This window comes from Urocampus carinirostris, chromosome 3 (assembly GCF_059441175.1).
Source record: "Urocampus carinirostris isolate Australia breed hairy pipefish chromosome 3, RoL_Ucar_1.0, whole genome shotgun sequence".
Lineage (NCBI taxonomy): Eukaryota > Metazoa > Chordata > Actinopteri > Syngnathiformes > Syngnathidae > Urocampus > Urocampus carinirostris.
Window position 1 is genome coordinate 48,963,848 of NC_142351.1, and position 21,798 is coordinate 48,985,645.

General features: G+C 37.8%; 1 protein-coding gene across 3 annotated transcripts in view; it reads right to left on the reverse strand.

Moving 5' to 3' along the window:
* LOC148369932 (diacylglycerol kinase zeta-like) overlaps nt 1-21,092 on the reverse strand; it is a 66,452-nt gene extending 45,360 nt beyond the window's left edge. Inside the window, exons 1-22 of one of the 3 annotated variants that reach the window (XM_088332179.1) lie at nt 19,815-21,090; nt 19,243-19,351; nt 18,863-18,958; nt 17,927-18,004; nt 14,042-14,095; nt 13,878-13,946; nt 13,726-13,797; nt 13,527-13,643; nt 12,795-12,866; nt 12,320-12,418; nt 12,149-12,231; nt 12,019-12,079; nt 9,900-10,013; nt 7,607-7,744; nt 6,320-6,398; nt 5,856-5,911; nt 4,777-4,839; nt 4,615-4,688; nt 1,920-2,031; nt 1,700-1,786; nt 758-870; nt 547-647 (exon numbers count right to left, since the gene is read on the reverse strand). In XM_088332179.1, coding sequence (XP_088188305.1) covers nt 547-647; nt 758-870; nt 1,700-1,786; nt 1,920-2,031; nt 4,615-4,688; nt 4,777-4,839; nt 5,856-5,911; nt 6,320-6,398; nt 7,607-7,744; nt 9,900-10,013; nt 12,019-12,079; nt 12,149-12,231; nt 12,320-12,418; nt 12,795-12,866; nt 13,527-13,643; nt 13,726-13,797; nt 13,878-13,946; nt 14,042-14,095; nt 17,927-18,004; nt 18,863-18,958; nt 19,243-19,351; nt 19,815-20,812 — 2,845 coding nt within the window. In that variant the 5' untranslated portion in view covers nt 20,813-21,090. Of the gene's footprint in view, nt 1-546; nt 648-757; nt 871-1,699; nt 1,787-1,919; nt 2,032-4,614; nt 4,689-4,776; nt 4,840-5,855; nt 5,912-6,319; nt 6,399-7,606; nt 7,745-9,899; nt 10,014-12,018; nt 12,080-12,148; nt 12,232-12,319; nt 12,419-12,794; nt 12,867-13,526; nt 13,644-13,725; nt 13,798-13,877; nt 13,947-14,041; nt 14,096-17,926; nt 18,005-18,862; nt 18,959-19,242; nt 19,352-19,814 lie in introns of all 3 variants that reach the window. The other 2 variants (XM_088332180.1, XM_088332181.1) reach the window with 2 other exon arrangements.
* Nucleotides 21,093-21,798: the final 706 nt, after the last annotated feature.

Sequence of the window (21,798 nt, forward strand, 5' to 3'; positions counted from 1 at the left end):
CGCCTGCGACACAACACCTTAGTACTCTCCATAAAATCTTCAAAAGCTTGGAACATGCATAACCTCTACGACTAATTAACATGTAAAACTATATGGCGACTGGCCTGCTAGGGTGCTGGTGTTCATCTGATGACTTTAAAGCTCGGGATGACAATGACAAGCTATTCTGCCTTCAAAATGCATTATTTCAGAAAATAATTGTTTTGTGCTATTTTTTCCCTGTTATTTTCTTTGTTATTGTATGTGTTTGTCTTGCTGTCGCTCAGCCCTCTTGAGGGATATGACGAAGGTAAATAGATGGAATCAATGAAATATATATTGATTTAAAGCAAAAAATTATGTACTTTTTCACACATTTTGCACGTTTAAGAGTTAGGAATTACCTTTCATAAATCCACTTTATCAAAGACAACTATTTAAAAAAAAGTGTTTAATCTTTAATTGGCCAAGTTTGGTAAAACATAAAACACAAATAAACTGGGTTCTTTAAACTTGTTGAATCTACATCTACAGTGGTGCCAATGATTTGTTGGTGTGTTTCCTTACATGCTTGTCGCAATTTGTCTTTGTCGTAGTTCAGAGCATTATAGTCACTCATGCTGATTCTGCTGACTCGAAGCCTCAGCCTGTCTGGAACCGGTTGTTGGCTGAGACACAAAGAAACATAACCGTTTTAATGAAAGTGATTTAATTTTATGACTGTTGTAAGAGTGGGTAAAAATAAAGGACTACTTAAAAGCTACAGTGCATGACTCACTCATTGAGGTGTGGCAAGGATGTGCGCCTCTTGGTTTTCTGGACCATGTTGGCCTGGTTTCGAAGGCTGATGTTGATTATAGAGGGAGCGAGTCTACAAGGCTCGCCATCCACCTGAATATGAACAATCCATATAATTATTCATTAAAAAAATGAGGCTGTCTGTTGAAGTTATTAACTTGAAATATTTTTACTGACAAAGAAAACACGTTGATTCATTTCCCACTCTTAATTCTAATGCGCCGTATTTTCCACACTATACGGCGCACCAGACAATAAGGCACATTAAATTGAGACTACACTAAGAGCTACCATGTCTATTTGTGTATAACAACTAGGCTCTTTATACACTCACGGTATGCATTGATGCAAAAAGTGTTGTTGACGTAATTAGCAAAACATTGTATCTGACGGGAATCTAACCGAAGCGGTGACAATAAGACCGCCTACAATCTCCCACTAGGCCACCAGTGGTGAGTATGGCATAAGAAAAGGCACTAGATCTAATCTTATTATCACACTATTTTTACTCACCATGCCAAAAACACTGATTTGAAAAGTACATTTTGATAGGTTAAACAGTCGCCACCTCTTCACTTCACCTCTGCTATTGGTGTGAGTTTGTGTGTGTGTTTGTGTGTGTAAAAAGTGTGCCGTTTATTTTAAAGTGTTTTGGAGGTCCTCAGTGACTGGTAAAGGGCTAAATAAATGCAGTCCATAAACTATTTAGGTGCACCTTGCAGTCCAAAAATAGGGTAGTTACAAATAGTAAAGACATTGTAAAACCCTGTGGAAATTGTTTTTTTTTCATTTAGAGAAGCTAATTTAAGTATTCCGGCAAAACTAGTTAAAAATAGGAAAAAAAAACATAATCAAAGTGGCTTTTACATTATTCACTTTATGTGACACCAGAGGGAAAAAGTGAGCGAGTGGGATACTGAACCTGAACAGGAAGTGCTTTTGTGGTGGTGAGTGTTACTTCGCGACACTGATTCAACCTCTCACCATGGCCTCCAACCTGAAGAGTAGCCTGCACACAAAAAACACAATATGGTCAAAGTTGGAGGTCCTTTTGATTTTGCTTAATTTAACAAGAGTACATTTGAAAAATCATACGCAAGAAATCAAATCTATTTCAACACATTCAAACCTCATTTCCGTACCAAAGATGTCATGGTGAACCCAATGACCTCAATATACCCATCGTCATGGCGCTGAGGTTCAAAGTCATGATGTTCACTTGGGTGTCCCCAAGGTGTTGTTCCTGCACAGTACCTGAAAATCGACAAAGGCAAAAAATTACACAAGTACAAAACCTTTAGTACATATCATATTTTGGGTATAAAAACACAAAGAGCTTCATAAATGGAGAAAATGTATCTCAGGATATTTTTTCTGAAAACACATGAGAGCAATTCATTTTGAAAGATGAAGTCAATTATTTAGATAATATGTAACATAAGAATCATTACAAAAAAAAGCTATAAAATTAATTTTGATTTGATTAAACTATTCACTAGAGGTGTAAACTTTCACTTGCCAGCCAGATTCTAGAAAAGATATTCAGAGCATTGAAATAAGACCCGAGTCTTTTTTGATAATTAAACCGTAAATAACATACCCTGCAATTTCAATTGTATGCTTGTGATTGGAATAGAGCAATAAACTACACATAACAGTCAAGGACGTCCTGTGGACCAGTAAAAAGAATCTTCAAAAGTAATTAACCATATTTTCCCACATTATCTTTTTATGTTGTTCAGCCTGCTTACAGTGTGGTCGGGTTATGATTAAGAGAATGAAAAAGACTTAAGAGCTGTTTGGACTACAAATGGTGCGTCTGTGATGAAGCAAGGCTTTTGAAAATTTCATCACCCCAAAACGTCACTAGTTTTCTGTTTAATGCTATTTAGCCCTTGCATTTTTTGTTTTCAACACTGCAATGTTATATACCAGTGATCAGGAACCTGTGGCTCTTCTCATAAGTATATATGGCGCGGAGATGAATTAGAGATGGCTTAAAAAATTATGGTAGAGACACACATTAAACCATTTGTTAAATGTGAAATAATTACTTTACCAATTGTAATTTGAAGGAATGAATAATATAGATGTCAGTAAAATAAGAAACAATTCTGACTACAGTTTACAGTCAAGGTGACACACCAACAGACCTCGCTTAGGCTGTAAATCCCTCAATAAATAATCCTGTATATGGAAGCTCATTAAGCATTCTATGCTCATTGTTTAGACACTTTATAATGAAAAGCCACACAACACATTTTAAATACCCAGAAGCTCTGGCAAGGCATCTAGAGCAATTTGATTGGGTGAGGGGTTGGAATGGGCGGAGCTATACACAGGACAACATGTGCACTCCTTGCCCAGTGCCGTCTGCATTGAATGCAACCACGTTGGTATCATTAATAGCAGTATTTAGTGACATTTTTACAAAAGTATTGCTTGCAATTTGTTTTGAAACCATTCTTTTTGACAAAAAAACAGTCTTAAGTAACTGCGGGGGGAGACGCATTTCAAGCGGTATATTTATATTGATATGGGACACAGGCTCAAATATTATTTCATAGATTTTTTTCAAATCATCAAACGTCACAGAGTTAGATATAATGCGCTAAAGAATTTGCTTTTGTCTGGACAGTGCGTTTGGCGGTTTCGTTGAATTTTCTCCTAAAATGTATGGTGTAGCTTTCAATATTTAAAAAATAAAATTCTCCTATAGCTCATTGGGTCAAAAAGGTTCACGACCCCTGCTATTGACCCTCTGCACGTGACGTCACGTTGCATTCACCAAAATCATAAGTGCCATGACTGACAGAAAACAACTGAGCAGACGGCATTTGAATAAAGGAGTAGAATAAGCAGTTGAGTTGAAACAAATATCAAAAAGGGGGACAGAAGACTATAACCACAACTTTTTACGGTGGAGATTTCTTGCTGGAAAGGTTCTAAGCCGAATTTGTCATTTTATTGTATCCGTTTTGATGAAGACCGAAGATGCTGGTGGATATCTGTAATCAATTGTAGGGACTTGCAGTCCTTAATGTACTCCAGGATTTTCAGTGAGCAGTTTTACAAGATACATTGTATGTATTTCTCGTACTGCTCGTTTTATGTTAAGTGTGTACGAGTCACGTCAAAGACAATGTAGCTACCAATAAGCAAGATATTGCTTCTGTAGCTAAAATAAAAAGGATAAATAATCTTTTGGTTATAATTGATTTGAGATTTGATGACACCTTGGATCAAAAATATTAGCATACACAGCTAATGTTAGTCTCTTACCTTTGCCATGAAGAGGCACCTCCCCCTGTAAGCGCAGCAACACGCACCGGGAACCCAACCAGATACAAAGAACTGGTAGGCATCCAGTCTTTTAAAAGCTCTTAGATCAGCACCGGTCAATGGGGACACTCCATTTACAGTATAATGGTACATATCGTGTTGAGTAAAAATGGGCAGACTGGACGATTTGGTTAGATTTGTGACTATGTCACGAGGAAAATGGTATGGGTCGGTAGCTTGCACTCCTAAAGCTATCCTCAGTTTCTCTGAATACCGCTCTTTGTTATTTCTGACAAGCTGAACTACCTCATCCAACAGCTGCAAAATATTTGTTTGAATAGTCTTTGTGAATGGTGTTGAATAGTGTAGCATTTTGTTTTTGTTGTCTACTGTTTACAAGCCTCACCAACAGGGAGTACTGTTTACTACGGTTTACTGCCTTCCTTCATGGCGTTAGCACCTTTGAAACGTGGTTATGTTCATGTATGTGCAAAGGGTCTATATAGAAAAGATGGAAATTATGTTCTTTCAATAATAGGAACTATTGTGACAAACCTGGGAATGTTGAGAAAGACCAGACATTGGAGCTTTAGATCCTGAACCTTTGTTGTTAAATCTGTCCCATCACACTGTAGACAAGCATGCAAAAACACACACGCACATTTTGAGTGGTAGAGCTTTTACAACAGAGATCCAGCTTGATTGACAGCTACTCACCACGACTCGAATGTGTTTTGACAGGTCTTTGGAGCTTCCCATAAGAAAATCTGAGAATGCCGTCTGTAAGGTATCACAGAAATGTATCAGTCAAATTGTTTGTGTAGAAAAACCCTGAATGAAAGACAACCTTGGAAACCAGGATTCTCTCACTGTTTTTGTTTTAACATTTAGTGTATTTGCAATCCTGGTAGAACACAAAATGTTTTACAATTAAAAGTTAAAAAAAAACTATAGATAACACAAAATACCTGAGGTGTCTAAGCGATGTTCACCACGTGGAGCAACAATGCGCATAAGAAACTGTCCAAAACACGAGTTGTTTGAGCTCTGCAGATCCTCGATGACTCACATTATTACTAAGTTAAGCTTCGACTTTTACCTCGTCTTAATGTTTATCGTGTATGCCATGCAGCATTTGACTGGAGAGTTGAGTCACATGTTTGAATGTCGCTGGGATTATCTATGCCACCAAAAATAAAAAAATCCCGAAGTAAAATGTTGTTTTATGGTACTAAGGACTTTTTGTCTATTGAATATGGACTGGGAAAAGTCAAATAGGCCTCCTATAAATATGTATTCTGAATGTAAGCTTATAGCAGAGTGCTAGTGTAGTCTAAACTTGTCGAGTGTAGCAGTATAAAATAGCTCAAGTAGGCTGTGGCAAAAAAGGGCTTCGGGTGGACAACTTTTATATATTTAATTTCTTCATTTTGTTTTATTCCAAGTGGTGCATGCATGGAGGTATGCCAAAACTTTAAAGTATGTCATAGCATTCCAAAAACATTTTAGTCGGAATCCTTAGTTTGGGGATTGGCTGGGATGGGCTCCTGCACCCCCGCAACCCTACTAAGGATAAGTGGTGCAGATAATGGATGGATGGATGGATGGATTTGTTAAATCGGTTATTTTGGACATCCTGCTCCAATTTGGCCCATGATGCAAATTGTAACTTTCGACATGAGTACCTGTCTGCCAGAGTGTGTCACATATTGCGATGACATGTTACCAATAACAAAATATTTAAACTGTTTAATTTCCAAATCTCTCAACTAATTTGACAGAAAGAAGAGACTCACCCCAGCATAGAACATCTTATTCCTGAAACGGCTGTTAAACTTCTCAGGGTTGGCTTCTGCGTCAATGACAATAACAAAAAATACTAATATTGAAACAGATGTAATACACCACTTCGAGCCAGCAATCAAAAAGCAAAATAAATAAGCAAACATATTTCCAAAATGGGATAAATACAGAAGATAGGTAGCGGGCTTAAGGTGCAGCGGCCTTATAAATAAAAAACAAAACAAAAAAAACAATTACCCCAGCAGTATGGTAATTATTCCACTGGGCATGTTTCAATCTATAACAGCAACCAAAACACACATGCACATATATGCAGTGCAGTGGGAACTTGAATTTATCAAACAATGGCATTTTTGTAGGACATGGTAGGTAGTGACACAAACAATTCTCATTTAATAAGTTTAAGACTGTTTTGTGGCCATTCATAAAAAAGTAAATTTCTCATTTGGCAACAAACCTCTTGATTCATGAAACTCAAGGGTGACATGTGCATCAAAGCCAAGGCTGAAGTAATTGTTGAACACGTCCAGGGGAAGCTAAGGGACCAAAGAAACAGTAAAGCAGAGTAATGATATTTACTGTTATTGCACAATATTCAATAAAACAAAATGAAAAACTGAGTTTGTAATCGTGTATTCACGTTCAAGGCAACAATCAACTCAAATAGAGCCTCAGTATAAGTCACATTTCAGTTCCAGAGAAGCAGACTATTTACAAGTGAGCAAATTTATAATACGACAGAAATTGGAGACAGTTAACAAATTACCCACCGATATCAATACTTCCTCAGCTACCAAAAGGTCAGGAGAAGTTATTTGTTACACGTTTGAAAAGCTTCATTAAAAAGTATAAATTACTAAATGACATTCAGGATGGCTTCAGCAAAACAGTCTTTGGCTCCGGCATTTATTGAATGCAAAAAATAGACAACCAGCTATATACCACACAACATTGAAAAGCCGTCGTGACACCTGAAAAAGTATTCTTTAAGGTAACAATTAAGATGATGACGATAAAAACATCCCTATTTTACATCAATTAAAAATCATATACCACACATTTTTTACAAAAATATCCAAAAGAAGATTATATAGAGTTTATTTGGATACTGTTCCATAAGAGTCACCAGTGATACTATTATAAGTTCAAAACGTAACTTCTTTGTTTTTCTTTTTTCCTTTGTGGGGGGCGATGCCGTTTTTTTTTTAAATTTTGAATATCTCTTCCCAGCAGGGAAAAAAACAGAATAGGGATAGGCGCTAAAAACCTCTGCTTCAGCCAAATACCTTTGGACACATTTTTTATGTCCAGTATTTTATACCGGTAATTGTATTAAACAGCTATCTTTGTGCAAATAGTTTAAGGTTTCCTTTTGTACAGTAATGATTGATTTGTTTATGCTATATCTAAATAAAAAGCCACAAAAAAAAACAAATTGAGGCAAAAATGTTATAAATACTGCAAACATTTCAGAAAGAATATGGAACACAACAAAAATGGTTTGGGAAAACGTAGCAGGGAAACATATCCGATGGGACTAGATGTGGAACAGGTTTGGTTTTATTGAGACTGTTAAACTGTGAATATGTATTTCAACATCTTTAAGCATGTGTTGTTAAAAATAGACGCATCATTCTGAAAAGTGGTCGCTTTTCTTGCAATATTGAACTTATGACTAGCTTCAGCAATCACTGTCGTACAATAACCAAATAAAAAAATGGTGGCAGAGATTTTACACCAATACCTTATCGCTTTGCTGCTCATCCACCTCAGCCGCTGCACTGGGGTTGGCTTCAACTCGTAGATTCCACCTATCAAGCTGAACCACAGTCCCATCCTCCACATGAGGCAGGATCTTGGACAGAGGTTCATCTGTATAACCCTGTGCATGAAAACGTGTAAAATACAGGGTACGTAGACATTTTTCAACGCAAAATTCGAGCACATTCTTAAGCACTCAAAGCCAACTTTTCGATTTTCTACATTACCATTAAAAGAAAGCCGGTGTGAATCATGCATTTTGCAGAGCCACAAATATATCTAAGATTTACATACGATATTTCAAATTTTGCATGAGCATTTATCAAGGCATATGATTTTGAAAATGTTGCGTAAATTGCCCATGTACTTGTACCCGAAAAACGTGTTTGAAAATATTTTTGAGACAATTCTCTTCCTATGTAGGTGTTGGGTAAAAAAAAGTCAGTAATATCTAACTTTTAATTTAGGTTCCAGGAGGTTTTTCCCCATTACAATTTAGCACTAGGAAACGCTATCTTAATTTTTTTGTATGACCCATAATAAATGTCCATAATTGATACATAATGGTTTCACTAATACACATTTCATAGAACCCTCTTTAGGTGTAGCATGGACCTGTCCTCTTAGGCGGAACCTATCGGGGGCAGTGACGTTTCATATGACAATGACATACAATTCAAAGCAGCTGCAGTTTATCACATGGGAAAAAGAAATGCAATGACAAATTGAAGCGACCAGAAAGCAGTGTCGTTGTCATTTTTAAGAAGACTTAAGGAGCCTGGCATTGATTTTAAGCATTTACAAGCACTTCACCTGAAATTCAAGCACTTTTCAATACATGAAAAACACAACTTTAAAATTCGAGCATTTTTAAAGATTTCAAGCAGGAGAACAAACCATGATATAAACCCCATGAAAACTGTATGGATTCATTTTGAGTTGTCTATCTGGCAGTATGAGGACATAGCGGACAACACAAATGTCACTTTTTTAAAGTCATGTTTTTGAGAGTTTCATTTAGATTTCCTTCTTATTTACACTACATGTTTCAAAATTTTATATTATGCAAATTGGTCCTGGCACTTTAAAACCAGAAAAATCCCACAAAAATAAAGTAATTACTGAGACACACAGAGAAAGTGAAACTGAGGCAGGGTAATTGGCCAGCCTAGAAGTTGATTGATTGCATGACGTAAGAGACGGAGCAGTTACCATACAATAATAATACAGATTGCAAAGCATACTTATTGTCTTATACCCACCTTAAAAACACAAGCATTGTAGTACTTTACCCCAGGGCTGCAACAACTAATCAATAAAGTCGTATATCAAAAGCGTTGGCAATTAATTAGATCATTGATTAATTGTATCACATGATTTATGGGCTACATTAAATCAATGCAAATAAGAATGCACAAAATTCTGTTGAAGCTGAACGTTGTAGTATCACTTTGGTCCGGCAGAAGGCACCAACTTTAGAACAGAGACAAAAAATTTTTTTTTTATGTCCAGGCTCAAGACATCATTGACAAAGCCATGGAGTTGCAACGCTACAGGAAACTTCTAGGCATCTACTACTTAGCCCATGTGACAAACGAACCGGTGCGCAACACCATCACAGGGCACATTGGACCCTACAAAAATTAATGTCAACTGTGCACAAACGAAAACTTCAGTGGTATGGTCACATCACAAGATCATTAGGACTGGCTAAGATAATTCTTCAGGGTACAGTCAAAGGGAGCAGGAGGAGAGGAAGAGTGAAATAGAACGGGAAAACGCCATACAAAAGAATGAACCAGTGCCAACTTTGCCACAACCCAAACTCAGGTCATTGGCAAAAGCGATCTAGAGTTGCATCCTCAGTGGTGCACTGGAGACTTAGGAGGTTAAGGGTCAACTGTGACTATCAGTCCAAATATAAAATTATCTTGGGAAAATGTGGAAGGAAAAAAAGAATCTCACATATTTGCAGGTGCAAAGAATATATTTGCATGAATTTTTGTTATTTGACAAACACTTGGATTTTTTTATTGTTTTAGATTATAAATATTCTGTTGTTTTTGCACTTATTTCCCATACGTCCAAAACATCATAATTTGAATAAAGAGGAAGAAATTAAAATTATATCTGAGAAATCTAATTAATCGTAAAAATTAACAAATAATCGACTAATTGATCGATTAAGATGTTGCAGCCCTTATTATTTAACTATGTACCTTTGTATAAATACATAATGTTTGACTATTTTAATCATGTCTGCCGTTTTAACTCACCCCTCCCCAGTTAAGAGTCCTTGCAAGGTCATTTCCGGTTCCAAGTGGTAAGACTGCAACTGGAGGTTGAGGATTAAATCCAAGTTCATCAAGGCAGGACAGGATCCACCCCACCTAGTTTTACAAGGCACATACACATGGGCAAAAACTTGTGATAAAAATGAAGCACAGTTTAATAAAACCGTTCAAGATACTGGGTCATAATCACCCTTATTGTTTAAAACCACAAAACCAGGACACACTCAAAACCTGTTGTAGTAAAAAATTCTGTGTAGGATACTGTTGTAGTACCTCTGATGTGCTTACAGGACTGTCTCAGAAAATTAGAATATTGTGATAAAGTTCTTTATTTTCTGTAATGCAATTAAAAAAACAAAAATGTCATACATTCTGGATTCATTACACATCAACTGAACTATTTCAAGCCTTTTATTATTTGAATATTGCTGATTTTGGCTTACAGCTGAAAAAAACTCAAAAATCCTATCTCAAAATATTAGAATACTTCCTCAGACCAAGTAAAAAACTAATTTTATAACAGCAAAACTAAATCAAACATTTGAAAATGTCCATTGATGCACTCAGTACTTGGTTGAGAATCCTTTTGCACGGATTACTGCATCAATCCGGCGTGGCATGGAGGCAATCAGCCTGTGGCATTGCTGAGGTGTTATTGATGCCCAGGATGCTTCGATAGCGGCCTTCAGCTCATTTGCATTTGTAGGTCTGGTGTCTTTCATCTTCTTCTTAACTATACCCCACAAATTCTCGATGGGGTTCAGGTCAGGGGAGCAGGCCAATCAAGGACAGTGATGCCATGGTCAGTGCACCAGTTACTGGTGGTTTTGGCACTGTGGGCAGGTGCCAGATCATGCTGGAAAATGAAATCCTCATCTCCATAGAGCTTTTCAGCAGATGGAAGCATGTAGTGCTCTAAAATCTCTTGGTACACAGTTGCATTTACTCTGGACTTGACGAAACACAGTGGACCAACACCAGCAGCTGACATGGCTCCCCAAACCATTGCTGACTGTGGGAACTTCACACTGGATTTCAAGCAACTTGGATTTTGCTCCTCTCCAGCCTTTCTCCAGACTCTGGCGCCTTGACTTCCAAATGAAATGCAAAACTTGCTTTCGTCTGAAAAGAGGACTTTGGACCACTCTGCAACAGTCCAGTGCTTCTTCTCCATAGCCCAAGTCAGACGCTTCTTCCGTTGTCTTGAGTTCAGAAGTGGCTTGACCATGGGAATACGGCTATTGTAGCCCATTTCCCGGACACGTCTGTGAGCTGTGGCTTTTGATACCTGGACTCCAGCTTCAGCCCACTGTCTTTGAAGCTCCCCCAAATTCTGGAAGCGGCTCTTCTTCACAATTTTGTTAAGGCTGCGGTCATCTCTCTTGGTTGTGCAGCGTTTCCGGCCACATTTTTCCCTTCCGACAGACTTTTTGTGGATATGCTTTGAAACTGCACTCTGTGAACAGCCTGCTCTTTGAGAAATTTCTTTTTGTGTCTTACCCTCCTGATGGAGGGTATCAATGATGGTCCTCTGGACAGCAGTCAGATCAGCAGTCTTCCCCATACCTGTGATTTAGTTTACTGAACCAAGCTGAGTGTTTTTAAGGCTCAGGAAATCCTCGCAAGGTGTTTCGAGTTAATTAGATGATTCAGGTGATTAGTTGAATAGCCTACTTGTATACTTTTTCATGATATTCTAATATTTTGAGATAGGATTTTTGAGTTTTCTTAAGCTGTAAGCCAAATTCAGCAATATTAAAATAATAAAAGGCTTGAAATAGTTCAGTTGATGTGTAATGAATCCAGAATGTATGACATTTTGGTTTTTTTAATTGCATTACAGAAAATAAAGAACTTTATCACAATATTCTAATTTTCTGAGACAGTCCTGTATATATCAAGAAAGCACTGCTACCCCCCCCCCCCTTTGTTTTAAAAAAATAAATCCCAGATATATCTTTGTATTATTATTATTATGTCTGATACAGCTGAAATTAGCTATGCCACAGAACACCTTGCCATAATTCTGCCAAAACCTGTGTGCATATTTTGGGGGATAATAAAGTGGTGTGTGTGTAAAGCACCATCTAAAAATACTCACCGTTCCATCTCCTCCACAGGCCAGAATTCTCAGATTATGAACTTTTCGGTAGAGCTCCAAACTAGGTGTTTTCAAACATTGTTAGAGGCAAATCATAGGTGCATATTAAAAAAATTCTGTAAATATTTACCCTTCTTTGGGTCCACCCTGGTTTAAGTCAAAGACCTGCCTTGGGTTCAAATACCACATTAAGGATTGAAGGATTTTTGTGCCCTTTTAAGATCATGTTAAAAAGGAAATAAACATCATCAGACTCATAGATCATTCAGTTTGTGAATCTCTGAAAGGTTTTGGTCTCTACCTGGTTTCCTCCGCTTTTAGGGTTGACAAACACCAGCAAAGGTTTCATCAATGGGGAAGGAATGGGCCGGATAATGAAAGGTTTCGACTGCTGTACATCCTGAGCAAAACATTTTTGATATTTATTAATTTTCTAAACCTTTTACTCTTCCTAGTATCTAAAAATAACAAATCCCTCAGAAATAGTTGAAGGAGTAATAATAAAAAGTGAAAAGAATAAAAGCAAAAATGTGGATGACCAAATCAGTGTCCAAACAATTCGTGAAAACTGAATTCTGTATTACATGAGCACCTGTACTCAAAGCAAATGTGCACTTTTCAAATTTTCAACATTTGGAAAAATTAATGTCTACCTCTGATTTGTATTAGCAATTTAAGAGTGGAAAAATACATTTTGAGATGGAAACTATTTGTGTTATCAGGCAGAAAATGTTTTAATGTGCAATTGTCAAGGATCAAAAATGCTGCTAACGTACCTCAGCTCCTTTTTTAATGCTTTTCTTCTTGAAGGATGTCCTTTTTTTCTTCTTATTCAACTTCATAGATGCCTGTTAAAAAGCAAATATAGTAAATCGAGAATGATGTGTAAAATGTTTGTCTTCTGAAAAAATTTTCACTAAATTCAATAAGCTATTCAATAGTTTATAATTGTGGGAAATATGTACATAGGTGAAACTACTAATATAACACACAAATCTTGAAATAAGTATACATTTTATTTCTATGGCAATCAAAGCTTTATTTATATTCCATGGGGAGTAATTAATTTAATATATTTCTAACTTTGTTTTTGAAAAGATGTCAGACAAAAGGCAATATCACTGAGTTATTATTATAACAAATATGAGCACATTGTGAACCAAGGTTTACTGTAAATAAAAACCTTTCTATAAGCAAGGATGTTATGTTGCTCACTAGTGTATCAACGTTACTCATGGTTATTTAATCTTTTGCCAGCTGAGAATTTTTAACATTTAAAGTGCTGTCCTGATTAAGTGCTACTTAAAGTTGACATAGCGAGGATTTTTTATTTTTTAGAATATATTAGTATACACAATATAAGTATACCATTGATTCATGATTGTTTGAGGTCAGGACGCACATCACTTGGAGATGACTGAAGTATACAGATACAGTCAATTTTTCCTTTTTGCAAGCAGCATTTGACACATAATACCCCACACGCTGTAAACATAAAATACTGCTACCTGGCAACGTCGGACTCGAATAATCCATGAGGGTGGAACAATCAGGGCAGCGTGCGCTCCCATTGGACAAACCTCTTTTAGTCGGTGCAACATGAAACAGGACACCTTGTTGTGAAACTAAAACAGGAATTTACATTTTATGTTCAAGATTAAAAATGTATTATTTAAATTATTAGGTTTTAATACAATCATTGCTCACCGCCTGTTTGCACCAGGAACAGCTAATGGCAACAATTTCTTTACTGTGGAAAGAAAACTTCTGCTGGAAGCCCTAGAGGACAAGAAATACTTCTTAACAAATACAAAACAAATGTAACAAAATGAAAGTATATCAACCAAAGGACCACCTACCTTATTGCAATGTTTACACTTTCCCTCTTGTCTTCTCCGATGCACCCAATGATGACGAACAATGTTGGACTGGTTAACAAAAGAACCTGGTTAGCTGTTAGCTCACAATTCTTATTGTATCTCTAATCTCCATTAGCACTACAGAACAATATTTCAGAACCCACCTCTCGAATGTTTTTGAAACTCGAATCCCTGAAAGATGGCTTACATCTGTTAATCTAGTAGAGTAGAGTAAAGGAAAAGTACAAATGTGAACAAATAAAAAAGTAATTGTTCTGCTTTCTTTTAAAACATTTAGACCAGGCCAAGGGAGTCTAAACTGTTACCCAAGGGCGATTTGTGGCCTAACAAAAATGTTCTAGTAGCCCACAGCGTACATTTAGAATGACACTGTGTATGGTTACAAAAACGCAAATTAACTACTTGATATTATACTTTTCTTTATAAAAAGCAACCAAGCAAATGTGTTTAACTTAATTTCCTGCACTGTGTAAAGGTTGAAATTGTACATGAATGATTAACCAGCAATTGTTGAAAAAATGTATATTTTTGACATCTTTTAATTGTTTTGGTTCTAACAGCAGGGATGGGATTTGGATGCTGTTCATTACATGCGTGAACATTTTCCCGTGTGTCGTAGAGTTATTAAGTCCTATCACAACACCAAAATATAGTGTAAAGTTCCAAACTAATAAATTAATCTAATGTGCTTAATGAATAGTAAAAAAAAAAAACAAAGCTTCCAACTTTTTTTTAATAAATAATTGTTAAAGGGGTTATAGAAAAACTTTTTTTTTAATTACGCACAGTGCATGTAGTGTTTACTCCCGACAAATGCAGATCTGTTGCAAAATATTCCACGCGCAGAGCGAGTGAGTTGTCTGTCTGTGTGCCATGCAACTAGCTGGCAACCGGTTCAGGGGGTCCCCTGCCCACTGCCAAAAGATAGCTGAGGTGGGTTCCAGCACCCCCGTGACCCTACTGAGGATAAGCGGTGCAGATAATGGATGGACGGATATCCCACGCCCTGGGGGGAACTTTGAGACTTAAGGTGACAGATTCACCTGATACCCTCTAGAGCTGTGACGTCACCAGATGAAAATAAAGACTCTTAACAATGGCGGGTACTGTTGAAAAACAGACAGCAATTGTTGCAAACCGTTAATTTCTGCTTTGAGAGATTTGGACTTTGGTTACTGTGTCGCTAGGGGACTTCTGACTTTCACGTCTAGCCTGCTCATTGTTTTTTCCCCCCAGCTGTTCGTTGCCGTGGCCGTTTTTGTAGCTCCCCGGGTGGCCTGGCTGCTTGCTGCATGTTTTCGGTCAACCAACCTCCCGTTTTTCTGCCGATCAGTTGTGATTAGATCTTTTTAGCTCCCGGGTAGCCTGCAGTTTTTTGTTGCTAGCCCCCAGTTATCCTGGCTGCTTTCTGCATGCTTTTGGTCGGCAAGGCTCCCGTTTTTCCGCCAATTGGTCCCAGTAAACCCTTTTTAGTGGCCGGCTAGCCTGCCGTATCCCAGCTGTTTTAGCCCCTCTTAGCTCTGTGTGTTATCTTTGCCAGTTTGCCCCATTTTGGCAGCTTGCCATTTGTTGAACCAATGCCGCATCCAACTGTGACACAACTCCTTGGGATTCTCCACAAAATTCAAAAATTCAGAACACATTTAAAACCTCTTCAACTAATTAACATGTAAACCAATATGATGACCGGCTTCCTGGGGTGCTAGTGTTCTTCACATGACATCAGAGCTTAGGAAGTCAATCTTGGAAAATAATTAGAATATACTGAAGAAATTTAAATATATATTAAGCAAGAGAACATGTACCATTTTCTCTCATTTTGTATGGTTAGGAAATTTGGGTATCTCTTTCACAACGTGGTTGGAATGCCCACAATTGTTTTTAAAATTTGGGATTCAAAACAGCAATCAAGCTTTTGAGGCTATATGCATTATCTTATCTAAAGCCATTACAGAGAAAATAAAGAAGTGTCGTAAGTGGGTGATGTCATGAAAACCAAACATTTTTTCATGCATTATTAATAGTAATTAATGACTATTGTTTGAGTGGTATTCGAATATTAAATAGCTTAATTTTAAAAGGCTACTGATATGTAGACAGTATTCATAATATTGAACTACTATTAAAGAAGGAAATTGTACTCACATCTTAGTCCAGGCTCCAAGCACCACCCTTAAATATTGTCTTATTTCTCTCTTTTCTGTCTGATTTGATTTTGTTTATTCTGGAGTGCCATGTCTGATCGCAATATTCACTGAGTTTTTAATCAATGACAATAACGATTAGAGTATTCAATTACATTTTAACATCATGGTAATGTTCTGTGAGAAAAAATATTGGCAAGCTGCCAGGATGGTGTGAGGGTTTAAAGTGATCCCTATCTACCTTTGTATGACCTCCTCTTAAGCAAAATACCAAAATAAATTATTTATCCAGAATTATCTTGGCCTTCTCCTCAACACTTGATTTTGAGAATGTATTTCACATCTGCATGATTGTATCTTTGCCTATACACATATTTAGAATGCCCCATCAGGTAAAAGAATAATAGTCAGTACAGAAAATCAAGGTTTGAAATAGAAAAAAAAATCCCAACTTGTCTTTGCACAATTATCTGATTAATAATAAATGTTTGGACTAATAATTCACGGATCTCTTAAGCGACTGGGCAACAATGAGGACGCAACTCTGGAGAGCTTTCACTGTTTTTACTGTTGACAGTTCCTAGCCTGTTTTGGGTCGTAGAAAAGTTGGCACGAGTCAATTTCTTAATGTTATCGGCCCAGTTCTTTTTCAGTCTTCCTCTCCTCCTGCTCCATTGGACTGTGTTCACTGGAGAATTATCTTGGCCAGTCCTGATGATCTTGTGACGTGACCAAACCACTGAAGTTTTTCTTCTGCGCACAGTTGACAACAGTCCTTCGTAGGGTCCAATGTGCCCTCTGATGGTGTTGCGTATGGTTTCGCTTGACACATGGGGTATGTAGCCGATGCTCCCAAGTTTCCTGTAGCATTACATCACCGTGGCTTTGTCATTGATGTCTTAAGGCAGGACATGAAAGTCCTGAGTATTTTTGTCACTGTGTTTTAATGTTGGTGCATAGGCCTGCATGACTGTGATTTTGAACGGCGAGCCACTGTGGCGTATCATGACGAGTCTGTTTGAGATTGGGCAACATTTTAATACAAAGGCCTTGAGGTTTTTGTGCACCAAGAATCCCACACCATATATATGCTTGTGAGCTTTTCAAATATAGTAAAAAACGTGGGCCTCATCAGTTGTCATCTCTGCAACGTTTTTCCATCTGGTGTCATATAGCCCCAAGCGATCCCAAGGGTATCTTTTCCATCGTGTAGATAAGTTCTTTCAACTTTCCTTACTGTTTCAAGGGGTGGGCGGTGCGTGTGGCAGTGGTAAAGGTGTACCTGTGTGTCTTTCTACCAATCGCACACTTATCATCTCCAACCTCGTAGTTCGCGGAAGGCGCAGTCCTATTTCAACCCTGGCAACGACCGAGCTGGTATAAAAAGAGTTGTTGTTGTCTATCATGTAGTGTGTCTTGGGCAAGTACCGCCTGGCACCACCCATCATTCTCCAGACCATTTTTTGGGGGGTTCGGGGTTAGCTCAGCCACATGAAACAGACAGTACTAATTTCCATGGTTACCATAGCAGGCTAAGCCTCCTGATCTGGCCATTGGACTATTAATTACCTAATAATTGAGAAAAAGAAATCACTCACCTATATCTCTGCACTGTCATAGCCACCTACTGTCATTTAAAGTCAGCAATGACATCAGAGTAACCTATGTGTATGGCACCGACTGTCATGATTCATGAGCTATAAAATGTTGTCACAATACTTTCACAAGAGGAAAAACTTAGCGATCTAAAACTAATGAGAAAATAATTATCAGTAATTGTGCCAATTGTGTATGAGTAATATATATATAATCCCTAGCCCAAACAAAGGCATTATATCCTCCACTCAGAAAAATTCTGGATGAAAATATTCAAAATCATATTACCTTTTTCAGTTGTTCTATGCAAACTGTGTGGACTACTATTTTGCAGGCAGCACATTTTTTCCTGGTGACTGACTTTTGCTGTAAAAACAATAAATTGCAATAAGTTGTATTTTTTCCAACCTCAGAAATAATTTAAATTTCACAACACAATGGTAACTTATTTTCCAGAAATTTTCGTATAATTAATCTTAATCCTCCACTGATTAAGGACAAAGAATCATAACTTTGGCCAATGATAAATCTTTATCTACAGTATAATCCTGCCCAAAAGAAATGTAAAAGTGAGCAAACAAATGTTTCAGTAAGAAGAAGCAGGGGAGTAAAGTAATATTTCAATTAAAAGAATACGTGAGTCCAATGTTTTACCAGACATATGGGCTTAGTTCATAAGTTATAAGTGTTTATTGTTAGTCTACATATAACTGGTACAAACACAATGCCCAGGATGTAATGTGTTACCGCCATTAAGTTCATGCAAATCTGTGCAGGTCTATTTGCACTTTTGCACTGTTGTCATCTACAGTATACATGATTTCAACTCAAGTACAGCATAAACTCAAAACTAAAATTCAAGTTAGCTTTTATTCATTGTGGCGCATCAATATATTTAGTACAGATCCGGCTAACAGAGTACACTGGTCTACAATGACCTCATTATACCACCACGTTTTAAACTGTACACCCTAAAAATATAAATTCTGCAGCAAGGATAAAGGTACAGGCTTCACCTTTTCTAAATCGTTTAAAGGTAGTGTATATGAGTTGGAATTTATTTTCACCACATAAACCACATATATGGAGCAAAAGGAGGGATTGGCGCTGGAGACAAACAGAGAAACACAAAACTTTGGGGCTTAACAAAAAGAAACAGAGCTATGGTCAAGACAGAGCTGGTAAAGATGGGAAACCACCATATTCTTACATAGAAAAACTAACCGGTGCTTTGGCAATACAGTGTTGTTCTCCCACGTAGCAGTAGTCTCCAGACACATTTGTTTCAAACCAGATATGATCTCCATACTGTGCAGACTCCTGTCCAGACAAACCAACTCAATTAGTAAGGATAAGATAGCTGCCAGATTTTGGTGTGAACACATGCTGTAATCAGCAGCTCAGTATTCAACTTTTTTCATTTTAAACTTGCATTCAATGGGTAGGAATAATGTTTACAAAGAACTAGATTTCTGAGATTTCTCATATTAGCTTTACAAAGAATTATTTGTAAGTTGGTACATAGTTTGTGGATTTCTCTTGTAGCATTTTTAAAACAACTGTAAATAGTCCTATAAACGACACAAGTCTATACTTATACTTACTGTCCAGTCAACAGTACTGCGGATAATGGCTTCTGGTTCTGTTCTGTTCAAAGATGATGTACTGGGCTGACAGGGTAGGTGTCGCAGGCCAGATTTTGCTATTGCTTTTCTAGAAAGGTAAAACAGAGGTGAGAATTCAAACATGACCATAAACACTGTTGGGACAATGCAATATCATAAATAAGATTTTACTATGCATGTTTTTAACAGTTAAAAGGTTTTGTGTAGATTGTGCGGAGACGTTCTCACTACCCCTTAATAGTCAATGAGTCGACAGCGCTGAAAGGCGAGAGAAATAACTAGTAAGAGCGAAGCTTAAGAGAAACCATATTTTTATTTTAAATTAATTATGCCTCACTTCTCTCTATGGTGCAAGGTTCAGGGTGGAGGAATTAGGTTGAGTACATGCACAGAATAACAACCTCAAAGTTCTCACCTAAGAACCAAGACCCTCCCGAAAAAGAAACGAAAAAAAAACAGATGCTTGGGTATACAAGCTATTTCACAAAAGACATACCAGTAATGTATCACAGTGCATCTAAATTTGTGTATTGCAGGAGTTTATTACATACGATAGAAAGTTCTCCCATGTTTCCAGATATGGATCATAGTATGTCACTTCCTCGGATCCAGCAGGAGTTGAAGAGCAGTTTTCACTGGAAAGTGGCTCAAGATCGGGATCCAGATCTTCTAAAGGCCACTGCCTCCGACTGCAGCTGCTGGTGAAATTTTGAAACATTGTATTTGGAGATTGAAGACCTTGACTCAACCTTCGATTGCAATAGCGACCATAAAGTCCATAACGCATTTCGCTGTTCCTATAGATAGAATCTGCAGGGAGGAGATGGGAAGAGTTCCGTCTTAGACAACGAGGGGGTCGGAGAAAGGGTTGGGGTTTTCTGCGTTTCTTCACAACGTTTTGGGTGGCTCCCATTCCAGATGCGGGGCACAACCGGTCAATTTCTTTTCGGGTGGCCTCTTTTGACCCCACTTGGTGGACGCTGGCTTCTTCAACATCCGATCCAGCACAAAAACTAAGTGAAACTGTGGATTCTTCCGCTGGCTTCTCTTTCACATCACTTCCCATCTGGACAACACTTGCAAGTAACATGGAAGGACCAAGTAAATGAGACTCAATAGATTTTTTCATTGAAGGCTGGCAGTATCTCACTGCCATTCTTCGATGCCTGCCAGAGAAAGCAGAGGAAGAGCGTTGAGCAGACTTTTTGTACTGTGATAGTTTCTGTTCCTTTTGGATTGATATATCAGGTCCATCCAGTTCACTTTCTTCAGATGATCCGCTTGAGTTACCAAAAGTCACATCCCGAACGGATTGTCGCCTATGCCCACTGGCCACCAAAACACCAATGCTGGGGCGCCGCTGATAAGGAAGAAGTGGCAAACCAAACGAGGAGCGTCTGCTTTCTAGTAGTGCTGCTGAGGGCTGACCAACACTGGAACGCCTCCGTGCTTTGCTGACCAGGACTGCAGGACCAGGTTGACATACATTAGCAGGGTACTTTTGTCTCTTGTGCCAGCGTTGGAAACGACGCTGGAAGAAAAAATCCATCTTGGTTGAAAGCTACGACGGACTTGTACATAGCAGTGTCTTTTCTGGTTTGAGTAAGCCCAAAGGTCAACTAATATAGCATAAAATACAACCAGAGCCAATGAAGGAAGATGTTCACTCAATGGTCCATCTCCAGGGCACACAGGCTGCTCTGCAAATTAAACATCTCTGTAAATTTGCATGGATGACTTCAAAGGGCTTCATTATGTTAACAAATATTAGTCATAAGATCCAGCCTCCGCTGTGAATTCATTCTAAAAATTTCACCATTTAATGTGTCAAATGCTAAGTTTAATATGCAATTAGCAAATTAAAAAATATTTAAACAAACGGGTTTATGATGCAGGGCTGTGGTTCAAAGTGTGATTCATGATGTATTGATTATGTTCCTTTCTTTCGCAGCTTCTGGACGCACGATGTCATGGCAACCTGAGAGGTTGTGTCTTTTGTTAAACTGGAACGACAGTAATGAAGCTCTACTTTGCATTCAGCCAGTACGGTGGCAAAAGAAAAAGAGAACGCAGGTTTAAATTTTTCTTGGATCTGATCATTTTCTGGTTTGCTCATTAGTGGAAGATAAAGCACAAAACTTTTGTGACACAATTAAAACTTTATTTTATTTGAAAGTTGTATTGTGAATGTAGTAAATATTACTTTCATTGTTCCCACAGCTAGATTGTGATCATCTTTCCGTAAACATGTCCTGGAGCTACATGTACAAATCGAAAACCTACGGGAAAACCTATGGGTCTAAAAGCTACGAGTACAAAACAAAAATTCTGATTGTGTTATGCTAAAGCACATTTGGACAAGCAAGGTTCATTTTGGAATAAGGTGCTGTGTACTGAATAAGTTAAAATATAGTTATTTGCACATGACCATGGCTGGTATGCATAGTGGAAGAAGAACATAGTACTCCGAGGCAAACACTTGCTACCCACAGTAAAATTTGATGGCGGTTCCATCATCCTTTGGGGTTGCGTTGG